Source organism: Mycteria americana, chromosome 17 (assembly GCF_035582795.1).
Source record: "Mycteria americana isolate JAX WOST 10 ecotype Jacksonville Zoo and Gardens chromosome 17, USCA_MyAme_1.0, whole genome shotgun sequence".
Taxonomy (NCBI): Eukaryota; Metazoa; Chordata; class Aves; order Ciconiiformes; family Ciconiidae; genus Mycteria; species Mycteria americana.
The window spans coordinates 8462134-8476814 of NC_134381.1; the positions used below are offsets into that span (position 1 = coordinate 8462134).

General features: G+C 52.6%; 1 protein-coding gene across 2 annotated transcripts; it reads right to left on the reverse strand.

Moving 5' to 3' along the window:
- Nucleotides 1-378: 378 nt before the first annotated feature.
- FAM78A (family with sequence similarity 78 member A) lies at nt 379-14438 on the reverse strand. 2 transcript variants are annotated; one of them, XM_075519738.1, is made up of 3 exons: nt 14113-14438; nt 12974-13286; nt 379-4923 (listed from the first exon to the last, which is right to left on the reverse strand). In XM_075519738.1, exons 2-3 carry the CDS (start codon nt 13234-13236, stop codon nt 4395-4397), a joined length of 792 nt encoding a protein of 263 aa, XP_075375853.1. In that variant the 5' UTR covers nt 13237-13286; nt 14113-14438; the 3' UTR covers nt 379-4394. The 2 variants fall into 2 exon arrangements, with proteins under 2 accessions (XP_075375853.1, XP_075375852.1); XM_075519737.1 differs by having other exon boundaries at nt 13583-14438.
- Nucleotides 14439-14681: the final 243 nt, after the last annotated feature.

Genomic DNA, 14681 nt, shown 5'->3' on the forward strand with positions numbered 1-14681 from the left:
CCAGATGTGGTATTTACAGCTCACATCTGACCAGGCTTGTGCTAAATAAGCAAACAGCGTCAGGAAACTGAACCGTGCGGAAGTTCAGCTGCTGCCTGCGCCAACCAGCTCGGCTCTGTTCTGCCGTCACAAGATGCACAGCAGCCTGGTAATGAAAAATGCAGGATGTCGGCTGGTATTTTTAACCAGAAACCTCCGCTCTCTATCTGATGCGGCGTAAGAGCTGAAATGGAGAGAAAAGGCACTCATGGTAAATAGGGTGTTTATCGCCGCCTTGAAACGTGAGTGCAGAGGTGGTGGAGCCTTTCGTTTAAAAACAGCCACCGCCCAAACGACTCCAGGCAGACAGGTTTGAAAATTTCATTTTATTTCTCTGTCTGTTATAAAAGCAGGGTTTTGTTTTTTACATCTCTGTAAGTGTCCAGACTCGGTACGTCTTGGTTTTGTTTTCACAGTATCTCTACAAGACCAAGGACGATTCTTATTGCTGCGCCAGGAGCCAGGGCAGGGAGGGATGGCGGTGCCGAGGCTCGGGCAGCCCTCGCCTTACCCCCCTGCTGCTGGACCCAGCCTTGCTCTCTGCTGCGCTGGCTCAACAGGTCTACCCCTCCACAACGCTGCTTGGTATCTTTGTCGACTCCCCGAGGGGCTGTCCCTCTCTCGCCATGCTCGTCTCGGTGTCGAGGGTAGGAAACGAGAACCAAACGGCCCGTGACGCGGCTCGGCGCCTTGGCCGAGCTCGACGGTGTCTGCCAGCCCCTGCCCCGCTGCTGGCTGGGGGGGAGAGGGTGCAGGTGAGGGGCTCGGCCAGGGCTCGCCCTGCTGCTTCCCACCCTGGACCGCTATGGGATTTTGGCAGGGATGGTCAGGCTACGCTCTCAGCTCCTGCGGTGATTTGGGGCCATAAAGAGCTGAGCATCATTGATGAGAGAGGTGAGGCAGCAACAAGCTCATATACATCAGTATCCCGTGTTGGTGCCCCATCAGCTTCCCAGCGCCTTTGCGCATTCCCGGTTCTGCAAAAAGCTGCCAGAGAAGGAGCTGTATTTCCCTCTGCTTATTTACCACCTTACTCGGTGCAGGATGCCCCGGGTCCCCAGACGTTTAAGTCCCTGTTGGGACCCTGTCAATCCTCGTTCCAACTACGTGGCCATTAACCAGCCCTATCTATAGTGATGTCTATAGCACCTGTTACCTCCAGCCACCGTTCCTTTTATATTCAACCTCTCCCCATCAGTTTTGTAATGAAGCAGCATTGGAAAAACATCACTTTTAATCACAACGCATGAAATCTCAAAAGAGGCAGCATCACTTTTCTATGCCGTGTCTGGTGATGCGAATGGAGGTGGAGGGGCACATTTCAACCTAGGCACGGGATAAAGGCATTCTTTGGGAAGGGAGAAGTCCATGCAAAGCCGACCCCAATGTGAAATCTGAATTTCGTATTTACTGCTTAGCTGGGTCTGTTCAGTGCAACAGGACGAATTAGCCAGGAGGTTACTATCAAATTGCATGGATGCATCCAGTCCACCAGGTAGAGGGAGCAGGAGGAACCAGATTTACTTAATGCACTGGGAGACTAAGTCCAACACAAAGCTAAGTGGAAAAGGACGTAGGTGTTCCCTGAATGTGGTTTTTGGTGACTGAGAAGAAATCTTTCCTTGGAATTCCTTCGTGCAGCTAATTAAGACAACTGGGTCCAATTTCTTCGACCCATGCTGACATCAGTGAGAACTGTAAGTACTCAGCACCTGGAGACAAAGTGAATACCAGACAGAAATACCCCTTCTGCTCCCACCCGTGGGACTGCCCAGAAGCGCATCTAAGCAGTAGCCGAGATGCGTGCAAGCGTTATCAGCTATTCACCCACAGCTCACATTTTGTCCTCTTCTGCATGTATTGCCTAGGAGAAAATACAGACAAGTCCCAAAGCGCTGTGCCAGTGGAGCTATAGTTAGGATTTGAATCCATGTAAGAAAATGGAGTTTCATACAGAGAGCGACTGTGCAAGTCAAAGTCTCCCTAGTTTCATCCTTTATAGTCCCAAAGCCTAGATTTAGGCAACCTTTGGCTCGTGGATTTGGGTTTGATGCAGTCCATTCGTTTGCAAGCTGCTTGTAATGCTGGACTCCCTACCTCAGATCTGCCCGTTGAAGAGAGCAGCTCTGTGGCCGAGCAGCTCTGAAAACCGGTGCGTGGAGGAGGGCGGTCTCCCCTGGAAATGGGGGTATGGTTGCAGGGACCCAGGATCCTTGTTTGCTGGTTTGAGACCGTCATGGTGGGGGGCATATCTTCTGGGCGTGCTTTCCCCAGGCAGGTGGTGATGTTGAACCTGTTGCCGAAGTAGATGGCGTGGCTTTGGGGAAGCGAGGAAGGAAAATTTCTTGCTGGTCATGTTCTATGGGGAAGATGAAGACGGCAATAGCAGCTAATTGGTGCCCCTCCGAGGGGAGAGCCTTTTGAGCAGCGTGTGTGTGGTTGTGAGACCTGTTCAGACCAGTTCAGCAGGGCCAGGCTTGTACCTGGCATGCTGAGCTCTCTTCAGTCCTAGCTCTTGAGGCAGATTGTTAAGAAGAAGAAGAAATGTTATCTAAGGGAAGGAGCTGCAGAGGAAAGGGGAAGTGATCTGCCTCAGGCCATGTGCTGGAGCAAGAGAGCAGATCCTCTGCTCCCCATCCTGTGCCCTGCCCTCCAGATGCCACCTCTGCCGCAGAACTTCCTCTGCCAGCAAACCGTGCCCCTCCCCTTCAAACGGCTTTTCCGTACGGCCTTCCTCTGCAGAAGTGCATCTGGTTATCTCCGAAGCCATCTGGACAAGGTCCTTATTAAAACCTACAGGTTCCACCTCCTGCTCCAAATGCACCTTACTTGCTGGGGGATCTACACCCAAGACTCGGGTGTTGCCCTGCTTGCACCTTCTCGTGCATTACCCTTTGCTACATAGACGTTTGTGCCATAACCAGACAGGTACAGTATCATGGTCCTGTCTGGACCCCATTCCTGACAGTCGTGTAGATCGTGAGGTCATTTGGAAGAAAATTATCTACTAACCCCAACGTGATTTGATATCATGGGAGGAAGAGAGTTTTTCATAGCTTTTGCTTCTAGTGTTTGCTAGGAATGGGTGCCTGTTATTTTCAGACGTGGCTGTTCCTGAATTATGGATATTGCTGGGTAGACTTGGTAGATAAGATCTGCCCTCGCTTACACCCATGCATCTCCAATGACTTCAGAAGGATCCTTTTTATATCCTGCTCTTCTTACAGCACTGTCATTTGGATTTCATGGGAAAACGGGACAACGGAGCTTCACCCAACAACAGCCGGTGCACGAGCTGTTGGCTCTTACGCCACGAGAAGGTGAGACTGTGGGTTAGCTGGGCAGACATCTGCGTGTCCTGAAGACAAACCCAGTGGGACACCCCCGCCCCTCAATTTATCTTGACTCCCAGGGCCACAATTCTAGCTGTGAGATTATCCCATATTGTAATGCTAACGGGAGACTGAGATCACCAAGCGTAAGCAGTGCAAGCCTGCTTGCTACCCCTTCTGCTAAGCAGGGAGATGGCCTAGTAGCTCCCACTCAAGAGAAATCCCTACAGCAGGTTTATTTGCATTGCTTTGAAACTGAGATTATTTCCATGCTTCCTTGTTCCAGGTTTTAAAACCAGGAAGATTTTCTTTTTATCACGCTTCTTCCAATTTCATGCCCTTTTCATCCATCAGCCTGTGACACACTGACAATCTATTCCTTCTTCCAAAACTTCCTCCCAAAAATTCTGTAGAAAGGACATTCTGCCTGGTGGTGTGTTTGTTTTTTGTTTTTTTGTTTTTTTTTCAAAGATAGCTTTAAGGCAAAAGTTTGGCAATGCAAAGCAAAGTCTACATAAGGCCGCATGACTTGGATTTGCAACTCAGAACCTTACAGCTTCAAAAAAAAAAAATAATTCCTTATCTTAAATAGTCAACTTTTTGCTCCAGGAACTTGTTTTGTTCTCAACCAAAAAAAAAAAAAAAAGCCTCTTAAAATCCCAAATAAAATGTTCTTATTGTTCTGGGCAGTCTGGACAAGCTAATGAGACTGAAGTTCAAACAGTAACTAAAGTAGGGAAGAAAAAAAAAAAGCTATACGGGTAGACATCAGTGTTAGTTTCTTCCCTTAGGAATCCAGTGATGAGACAGACCCCAGTCAAAGGTCTCCTCTTTAGCTTTAGCACAGTGAAATCCGTCCCAATGGGAGAAGGTAGAATGGTTGCATTTGTTGAATGAATAAAAAGTGCATTTTGATTTTGCTCAGATTATACGTGTGTATTCTAATACCTAAGTGATTGTTTTGCTTCGGGTTTTGTTTTTGTTTTTTTCTCTCCCTTTCGGTGCCGGGACGCCAGGTTTATATTATCGGTGTTTTGGAGGTATCACCACAAGTGGTGGTCCATCCTTTGGCCTCCACATGAGTACCTGAGCATCATTGGCGTTGGGTTTGACAAGGGCACTGGGTGGTATTGGCTCATTCTTGCTAAGGACCTGGGGCTGCTCTTGAGCAGAGGGCTCCTGCAGCTTGGCACGCTGCCCCAGGGGTCTGCTGGGATTTACCTCGATGCCCAGCCTCATGCGCCATTTGATAGTCTGCAAGGTCACCATTTCGTTGGTAGCCGTGTTGGTTGCAACCAGCCAGGTGGTGAAGCTTTGATCCCGGTGAATGCTTGTGAGTTTGGCCACGTTGCTCTCGCTGACGGGCACTGCCCACGTGACGCTTGGGTAAAAGTTGTCGTTCATGCTGATGTTGAACTTGGACTCCTTCTTTGTGGGACCCACGATGGTGCAGGTTTCTGTCGTGTTTCCATACCAGGGATAGTTCACTCCATCTGAGTCACTGATGGCCTGGATTTTACCATCCAGTAGATCCGGAAGCTCCCAACTTGACCTGCCATAATCAACAACAAATTATGGATAATGCATTAATTAATTAGTTTAGAAACATGCCAGACTTCAAGGAAGGAGAAGAAGGAATTCTGAATGCATTCCCCCTTTAGCTTGTACCGGAATTGGCGCCTTTCGCGCCATCCTGCCGAAAGAGCTCATCCCTGCCATTAAAACTGTCTGCGAATTGCCAGGACTGATCGTGAAAGTCTGTCCTGCTGCTAAACCCCACTGAGGAACCATCACCCTGCAGGGCCAGGGCTTTCCTTGCAGGGACCGGTGACTACCTGGAGTGCTTCAAACTATGTCGGTGTTTAAGTAAGGCTGCAAAGGGTGGGTGCTCAGGAAAGCTCCAGTGCTGGAGAAAATCCAGTGATGCAGGTATCTTCTTGCAGCTCCTTGGCTGCCTGAGCACGGCTGAACAGAAGGACTCGCTCCAGCGCCGCGTTCAGCGTCTCAGCTCTTGTGCCAGTGAGAGCAGGGCTCAGGGCTGAGTTTCTTTCTCTCAATAGCACAAAATCTCCCGAAGAACGGGCAAGCTCAGAGCTGGCCCTGGGGGTGAGGCGACAGGAGAGCCGACCTAAGCGGTGGAAGTAAGATCAAGGACTCAACTGGACCATAAAGCTTCCCCTTGCCCCATTCTGTTCTTTCTCTCCACAGTCTCTACCTGCCAACACTCATTTTCTCTCTGGATAAGCCCCTGTCCCTCCCCGCTGTCTGCCTGGCGCTGGAAGTGTAACCCATCCTTCTCCAGCCCTAGGAAGGACCCCGTTCAAAGGCTGCACACCAGGCTCCGGGCTAGGGATGGTATTACAGTAATCAGAGAAACGGAGGTCAGCCAGCTTGTAAAACTGCCCGGGCCGATCGTTTGTGCGCCGTGTGCTGTGCTTGAGAGACTGGCAGAAAGGTCAGTCTTGCTAGCAAGAAAGTAAGTGAAAATGGTCCTCTGCTAGGCGCAACTTGGATTTTTATTTTTTTTTTTTATTGACTTCCAATTTAATTTTTAAGATTAGATTTGCCAATAGAGGCAAACTACTGTCAGCCTCTCAGAAAAAGGGTTAGATATTTGCAGGGTAAAGGCACTAAGATGGCATAACCATAGACCACGTGCTCAGCGCGTGCCAGGTATCTTAAGGACGTTCTTTTAGAAACCAGGGGGGTAGAGCTGGCTCTAATTTACCTTCTCCCTCTTGCTTACAAATCGGCCCCCTCCGCCAACCAGAGACGATGTCCCCGCTGTTGAAGTGGCAGAAGGGGCCGTGCGGCAGCAGCAGCAGCAGCAGCAGCAGCCCCCTTGACCCCGCCGTGGGGCTGGGACGCTGGGCTCTGCACCAGCCCCCCAAGCCCCGCGGCTCCCCGCTGCGGGCTGCGCCATGGGACACGGTTTATCTTGGGAGGGAGACAGAGGGGACGCGCTGAGCCTCGTCGGGGTAACTGTCCAAGTCTTTAATAAGTCCAGTGCTGCGGCTTAAAATAGCCCCGTGGCTGCAGCGGGGGCTGCGGCCGGGCGCAGGCGGGGGGGGCACGCGTCGGGCCCGGCCGGCTCTGACGCAGCTTTGGGATGAGCTGCTCCTCTCCGCTGGCCAGGACAAATGTGACTGTCTCAGAAGGCCGTTCTGATTGTTAATTAGTTAATGACCGTGAAGTGCCTCCATGTTTGTAACTACTGGATCATTCAGCGGTTAGCTGTAAACGTCTGGCTGTAGCTAGAAGATACCGTGGGGGTTTAAAGATCTCATTTATCTTTTTTTTTTTTTTTTTTTTGCGCGAGCAGGGGTCCTAGCAAAACTCTCCCCTGTGCCACGGCAGGCGTGGGGCGGCCGGTTTGCGGGTCGGGCGGCCTGGCAGGAACCCGGGAGGTTGAGCGCAAGGCAGGACGCGGGCCGCTGCGGGGGACGCAGGGATGCTCCGAGCAGCAGGACGGGGGTTAGCAGCGGCCGGGGGTTAGGCAAGCGTGAGATCTCCCCACGCAGATTTACGGGCTGCTGTCGGCTACGGCACCGCGGCTGCAGCGATCCTCCCTCCTGAGCTCATAGCCAGCAGGCAGAGGGAGTCCTTTCCCTGGAAGAAAATTTTTCGCGAAGGCAGCCAAAAGGAGATCCCTGAGCAGTCCTGCCAGGACCCCCGGCCACCGGAGACATGGTTATACGCTCTGCTCTCTAAATCGGAGTCTCCCACGTCTCCCACGCTCTTCAGGGAGAGCTAAGAAGAGAAAAGCCCCGGGGATGTTGGATGAACCCAGCCCTCGGCGGGCGGGCGAGCGGAGGTCGTGCTCTGCAGCCCCCCACCTCCTCCCCGCCGCACAGCCCCGCTCCGAAACACCATCTGGGGGCTCCTTCCCTCCCTTTCAGCAGACGGTTTAAGATTACTTTCCATTCAGGCAGTGGCCGGTACTCGGCTCGGCTGTCCCCCGGGGATGAGATGTGACAATTTCCTGGAGGTTCACTCTGTGACAGGCGTGATGCTGAGGTGCAGCCACAGCATCTCTGTGGGTGTGGAGGTGCCAAACGGGGACCCGAGATGCCACGCGAGGCTGATAACCCCCCCGGGCTGCTCCAGCCTACTGGGATCAGAGGCTGGTGGGCGAACGGCAGGAGAATCAGGTAGAGGATGCTCAGAAACGGCAGGTCAACCACGATCTGCTTGTCCCCATCCTCATTCCCACTAGACTTATCTGACTCCAGACCGGTACAGAATTGCAGGACCTTCTTGGGATTTGCCCAGGGTTCAAACGAGAGCAAAAAGGTGGAGCCGTGCCAGGGCCTGGGCCGGTCGCTGAAGGCAGGATGCTGCCTGCAGAGCCTGAGAAACCCCACCGCAAAGCTGAGCGTGTTCGTGAGCAGCGTGGCTGAGCTCAGGGCGGCTCAGAGGTGCACCCTGCTTAAGAAAAGGCGTGGGCAGGAACGGGAAAGAAGAAACTGGCCTGCGTTTCTTTGTGGAGCACGCTGTGCCTAATTCTAGCGAGTGTGGTTAACCCTGGAGTTTCAAAACCATCACGCGTTATCTGCGCGGCTTAGTAACGAGAAGAAAAATGAGGCCTTGTGATGGTCCCGTGACTGGAGCAAAAGCAGCGGCTGCACGATGGCTGCTGCTGGTGGTGCTTGCCCCTCGCCTGCTGCTACAGCAAAGCCTCTGTGCCAGCCAGGTTAGTAGCCCTCGCTTGCATAGTGTGTCCCCGTTTAAATAATATGCCAACAACTGCCCTTTTGGATGATTTTGGAAGGAACGCTGTGGAATGATCTTTGGCTGCATCAGCATCTTTCTGTGGTGGTGTCGAGCCAAGGAAAGACCAGAAAGTGCCCAGTGAACACTTCGCTGACAATAGCAGGGGAAGAGGCATGAAAAGAAACCAACCGATCTGGTTTCGTGGATTCCCTATAGCTGATCAGCTCCAAAATCAGTAGGTTCTGGCTTGTAATACTGACGAGCTTGTTTCTGCCGCTTCTGAAACGTTCAGAGTCAGTATGGGCATCACCAGAGACCAGAGCTGCCAACAAGCCTCTCTTAACAAATGTCTTCTTGCTACCAGGAGAAGGAACTTTGAGCTATTTCTTGTGGCATAACTGCAGCCCTGCTGCTGCCAGCCAAGCAGCTTTATGTAGGTTTTAGCCTCCTAGTTCTCATTCAGATAAATTTCTTCCTATTCTGTCACACGCAATGAAGCCCCAGCTTATCCCGAGCCCTCCAGATGGCTGCCCCACAGCCCAGACCGAAGCAATCACTGCCACAGCCTGCAAACCCAAGCACAGCAGCCTCCAGCCCTGGGCACCCAGCAGCGACGCGGGTACGTTCAGTTAACCTTTTCAGACAGGCGTCGGGCACTATTGCAGCCTCAGCCTCAATTCCTCAAAGCCAGCTCCTAATTAGTCCCAGGCCAGAGGGACTTGCATAACCTTGTGCTTTCCAACACCCTGCCTTTCCCCCAGCTCCCTAAATAAGAGAAGCCCCGCTCGGACGCAGACTGTGCTCGGTGCAGGTACCAGTGCAATGCGTGGGCGCGGTGAAAAGCCGTCTCGGGTATTTCACATCCCTGCTCCTACCTGCCTCCCTCCACCGCTGCTCCTGCGCTGGTGACTAGCTGAAAGAAAGCAACCCTGATATTCGGAGCTGCTTAATTTAAAATTGTCCTTTACAGTGTCTCTCTCACCTACTCCGGCACGTCAAGCAATGCAAGCCAGGGTCATAGCGAAGAACAGAAAGGAAATTTAAGATGTTGTCCCCCAGCTGTCGGAGCCATGCTGCTGTGGTCCCCTTTCCCCCCATCCTCCAGCTGCGTGTTCCTGCCTCGTCGCTCGAACCGGCAGCGATGTTTGATGCACGGTGGTTCAGGGAGTCAAACTAGCCGAAAACTGGCATTAAGAAAAAGGGCCGGATTTCTGCTGGTTTAGCTGAGCAGGCTCAAGTCAGACCGGACGAGCTATTGAACTGGGCTGAGGTGCGTGCTTACAGCGCAGGTAAGGGCCAGGGGCCACGTAAGGGCAGCGAAGCCTTTTCCTCTCAACCCCCGGAGGGATATCTCAGTAAATTCCCATGGTGAATTGACCTCCCTTCGCTTCCCGTGGAAAGCGTAACCTATTTTCTCTTTGGTGAATCTGTTTTTGATTGTGTTTTCCCTCCCAAGGACTGGGGGTTTATTCTCTTGACAAGTCAATTTCTCGAGTTCATTGTGTCTCTGCTGCAGGGCACGGAAGATTTAATCTCGCAAGGGAGAGATGCCTGGTAACGTAAAGCGATGATGTAATGCTGCCCAGCTGCCCCATCGGGTCCTCCTGGGGAGAAATATCTACCTGCAACTTCTCCAGATTCTTGGCTGATCGTATTCAAACTCTGATTTATTTATCTCTGTTTTGCATATCTCCATCTGCACCGCTTCTTGCACATCTCCATGGAGATGAAGAAACAAGGCTGGATAATGCCACGCTGGCGTTGCCCAGCCGCTGACACGGGTCCCACCGGGTGCTGCACAACCGGGTGCAGAAACCAGCGCCCACCCCAGGAGACCCCAGCGGGGACCCGGTCCAGCGCGTCCTGCACAGGGCAGAGCCCTGCGGCCTGATCCGGATGCCTCCCGCCTCGCAGCGGCATCCTTCCCTAAGGGTACAGGGCAAAACCCTGCTCGGGGAGCAGTAAAACCAGCCGTGGGCTGAACGGGAGTTTGCCCCCGTTCTGCACGGAGCGGGGGGGGGGGCAGGGAGCACATCCACATCCTCCTGCTGGGGGTTTTCATGTTCCCAGCAGCATCTTCTGACTTAGGCGTAAAATAACGCCAGCAGTTACACGTTAACCGACTTTTAATTATTTTCCTTTACGTTTAAAAAAGCTGCATCTAGCCCCAAAATTGTCAGTGCCGCTTTAAACGCGTGTGTCAAAATTATCCCCTCCGTAGCTAACATCCCTATAGGAGCGTTATGCACAGCTCCATCTGCTCCAGTATTTCTCAGCTGTTTCTATCCTCAACGTAATGGCCAGCTTATACACGGCTAACAACTTGGGGGCATACGAGTGAAAAATTAATCCAAAGCCTGCTGTAAGTATTGATCCTCCAACTGACCAACTGATTTCTTATTATTTGGAGTTTTCTGTTTGCCTGTCACCACAGCGATTAAAAATACGTATGTTGCAGTAGTCTCTTCATCATGGAAAGTTGCGACAAATACTCTGTTGGCATAAATCAATGCAGCTCCGTGGAGGTCAGCGGGATTATGTTGTTACACCAGCTAAAGGCTTGGCCCATTCTTTCAGATAGGTTTGTGTCCTGTCTCTCTCTATATAAAGGTCTTCCACGAGCATGTTTCAATGGCATTAAAAGAGGCCTTTCCTCCCAAACGCCTTTATTTATAGCTTTCAGATGGCGACGGGTCTATAGAAAGAGAGCGGAGGAGCAGACCCCGATTCCTACTTATGTTTGGGTAACTCTTTTTTTTTGTATCAGTTAAATGTCAATGAACCTCCTAGGGAAAAATCTTTGTTTCCATGATTTTCTGGCTAATAGCTCTCCTACATAGCTGCAGTGTTTAATTCTGACTACCTGTTTACAGCACTTAACTTGTAGATACAACTTTTTTTGCCTCGAAGCATTCCAGCAAGGGAAGACTGTACCAAATCCTCATTTTAAACCCAGGGAAACTCAGGTGCAGAGAAATAAAAGGACATGTCGAGGTTTGCAGCCCACAGCAGCACTGGCAGAATAGCTCTCTGCCCAGTCCTTTTTATTTCAGTGGATGTGAGCTGTATTTATATACAGTGGACTTTTCTGTTTTCCTTTGCAGCTGGTCGTTAAAGACAGGATTTCTAAATGAGCCTGAGAATTACACATGCAAATCCCAAAGGCCTGGAATTGGGAACATCTGAGCAACAAATTGTCCTTGCTAAAGACGTTGTTGGAGCCAAAAAGCCTGCAGATTTTGGGCCTGTTGTAAGTACTTTTAAAATCAAGATAAGCTGGTCTTCTCCCTTGCTGAGCCTCACTGCTGGTGTTTGCCAGGTGCTAGTTTGCTTCTCGAGGCACTTTCTGCTTGAGCAGAGAGGGGACGTGGGGACAGAAAGGGGGGGGGGGACACTCTGTCACTTACAGCTGCTCCTCAGCGTACCCTTCCCTCTGGTCCACATCTTACAACACGTATTCGCTTTATGTCTGAGATGCTGAACCCGTGTCCTCATCTGGGCTGACAGGCAGAAGGGAGGGAAGAAGGGCCGGGCTGTGCGTGCAGATGTTCAGGCCTTCAGGAAGGCGCTGCATCAAGGCAGAGTTTGTCCTGCTCTCCAGCCCTACTTCGTGTTCCCATCCTCCCTCAGCCCTCCTCATTCACTATTTTTTAAGCCACCCAGAACGAGCCGGCATCCCCCTGACACAGGGCACCTGGCATGAGCAGACGGGAGGGTTGCTTAAACCTGACCTTCCCGTCCTTTCTCCCTTGCCCCCAGAGACCGGGCAGCATCAGCACCTCCAGCCACCAAACCTTCTGCCAGCACCGGGCTCTGCGGTCAGGTTTTGTCCCCGTGGCTGCACAGACAGATTTCTGCTGCGCCGGGAGGCTGCACCCGGTGCTGCCCAGCGCCGTGAGTTGCAGAATTGCTGTTCTGTGCAGGCATTTGGAGATCAGGTGCCGTTGCTGATTTAGCTACGGGCCAAAGCCTGCAACAACATTTGGTGAACAAACTGGTGGGGGACTGGGGAGAGATGACTTTTCACAATAGGGAGGTGACATTTTAATTTGACTCATTCCTGTCTCGCTATGACTGTCTGACCAGTAACGCGGGGGGGTTGGTGTGCAAACAGCCCCTAGATTCCCCCTACCTCACATCTATACCTCTATATTCCTACTCTTACATTACCCGAAAGGAGGGTAATGTGAAATTTTCACCCTGCTCCAAGGTGGTGCAAAGGGTTTAATTATCAGTGGGTTAAATCCATCTTGTCTTTCCCCCGTGGGCTGCCTGCTACCGTGGGCAAAGCAAGCAGGATTCCTCCTGTGATGTTAAAGTCTGCTCCCAGAGCTGGTGGGCTACGGAGCTCAGGGCCATGGCCCACTGCAGCAGCAGTACAGCACGCCGGGGACGGCACCGTGCCACAAGTGTCAGCCCTCGCCTTTCCCTGGGGCTCGTCAAGGCGCGGTTTTACCCCGTAAGGGATGGGGAGGGATGCCGAAGAGAGGAGCTGGGGGTCAGGGGAACCCCTCGTGCAAAATGTGTATCAAAACAGGGGTGCCTGTCGCGGCAGGGCTGACCTGGGATTTCAGGATCTCCAGTGCGGCTCAAAAGCTGTTGTGAAATACAGTATTGCTTTCGGGTTCCTAACAGAACAAGTGGGCTTTGGTTAGGGCTCGGGCGCGTTCCCATCAGAAGAGAACACCTACTCCTTTAAAAGGGCAGGGACATGCTCTCCTGTATCTTAAATGTATGAGAAAGCCCTGTTAAGTTTCAGAAGAGCTGGGCTTTAAAATCAAACCAACTGGATGATAATTTTTGGCTCAATCCAGTATTTCCCAGCCAGGCCGTGGTCCTCCCGCTTTTTCTACCTGTACCCGCTCGCACGCGCTCTTGGAATTACTTACATTCCCTGTTCCCCGTAGTGATTGTAAAATTCCATGTGGCTGCAAGCCTGGATCCAGCCCACGATCCAGGTCTCCTTCTTGGGAATAGGGGGCACCAACACTTGCGCAGAGGCTCGGAAGTGAGGGGTCCGGTAGCGCAGGACCACGCTGGAGGACTCGTCGATGCTGGTGGGAATGGGATCGATGGAGGCTTTGACTTCAATCACTGAAATACTTTCCCGGAAAACTTTGGATTTGCAGCTAATACTCTGAATACAGCCCATGGCATACCCCGAATACAGTCCGATGCAGCTCCTAGGGTACTCCAGCAATCCTGGGGAATATTAGGCATTGAAATTATCTGGTGCTAGATCAATTACAGATCTTCTTGGTTTGTAATCTCAAAACTGATATCCATAGGATAGAAAATTCATCGCGTAAAGCCTTAATTTGAGTATCTGTCTTACAAGTACTGCTCCTATTTTGAGGTTAGCTGCACTTCAGAAGCAAAAGGGCCTTTAAAATTTTTTTCCCCTTTTAATGACCCATTAAATCTCTCGCTCAGTCTTTGGGTTAAAAAAAAGGTCTCTTGAGTTCAATAAATAACGGTGGTGTTCTTAGCTGATACACTCAGTCCTTCCTTTCCTCAGATGCGGTCTGTCATTCACCGTCAAACATAGGACTAGCCGGTATTTCCCTTGATTCTTTGGATGAAAAGCAGAATGTTGATAGACACATCTATATAAATAATGAAATAGTTTTTAGCCCCAGCTTGTCACAACCGGTGTGGATTTCCACTTCCTGACTTGCAGTTGTTCATAACTTCCTTTCGCACAAAATTACAATAATAACAGAAAGAAACGACGGGTGGAAAAATGCAAAAAGTAGCCAAATCTCCGATGTCGGAGGCTCCTCCACCAGCGATGCCAGGGCTTTGGGGCTGAGGATTTTTTTTTTTTTTTTCCCCCCCTTAGAAATAGCCGAAACCATACAGAAGAACAAGCCGGCGCTGCTGGGCACGCAGCGGGCTGCGGGGGCTGCGCAGCGGGGCAGGAGGCGGCGGCGAGCCTCCCCCGCTCCCCGCTCCCGCCGGGGCCGCGCCGCTCCGCGCCCGCTCAGCGCCGCGGACTCGCCGCCCGTGACATCCCGCCGCCACGCACCGGCCCGGGGGGCGCCGGCCCCGCCGCTCCCCTTCCTCCTCCTCGGCGAGCGGCTCTCCGTAGGGGTGTCCGACCTTCCTCCTCCTCCTCCTCCTCCCGCTGCCGCCGCCGCCGCTCCCGGGCGAGCCGGCTGTGGCTCAGCCGGCGGGGCTCATGGGCGGGCGGCGGGGCTGCCCCGCACACGCGTGGGCCCCGCGGTCCTGCAGGGCGTCACAGCATCCCGCGGCGGCGGGGAGCAGCGCCGAGCACCGGCCGAGCCCCGGCCGCCGCGCACCGCGCCGGGCTCCCTGCGCTGCGCGGGGGCGAGGTGCGGCGGGGGGGGGGGGGGGGGGGGAGGCTCCTTCTCTCGCTCGTTTTTTTTTTTTCCTTCGCCTCTTTGCTAGATGCTCGGGGAGGTGAGAGGAGCAGGATCGGTGCCTCCGCCTCCCGGCTGCCGCAGGCTTCCTCTCTCGCAATACATTCATGCATACGGGGACGGCGCCGGCCCCGGGTCTCAGCCTCGCCGGTGGAGCAGGGGGGTGCGGGGGGGCTCCCGCTCCGCTCGCCGCCGCAGCATCAAAAAGGCAACC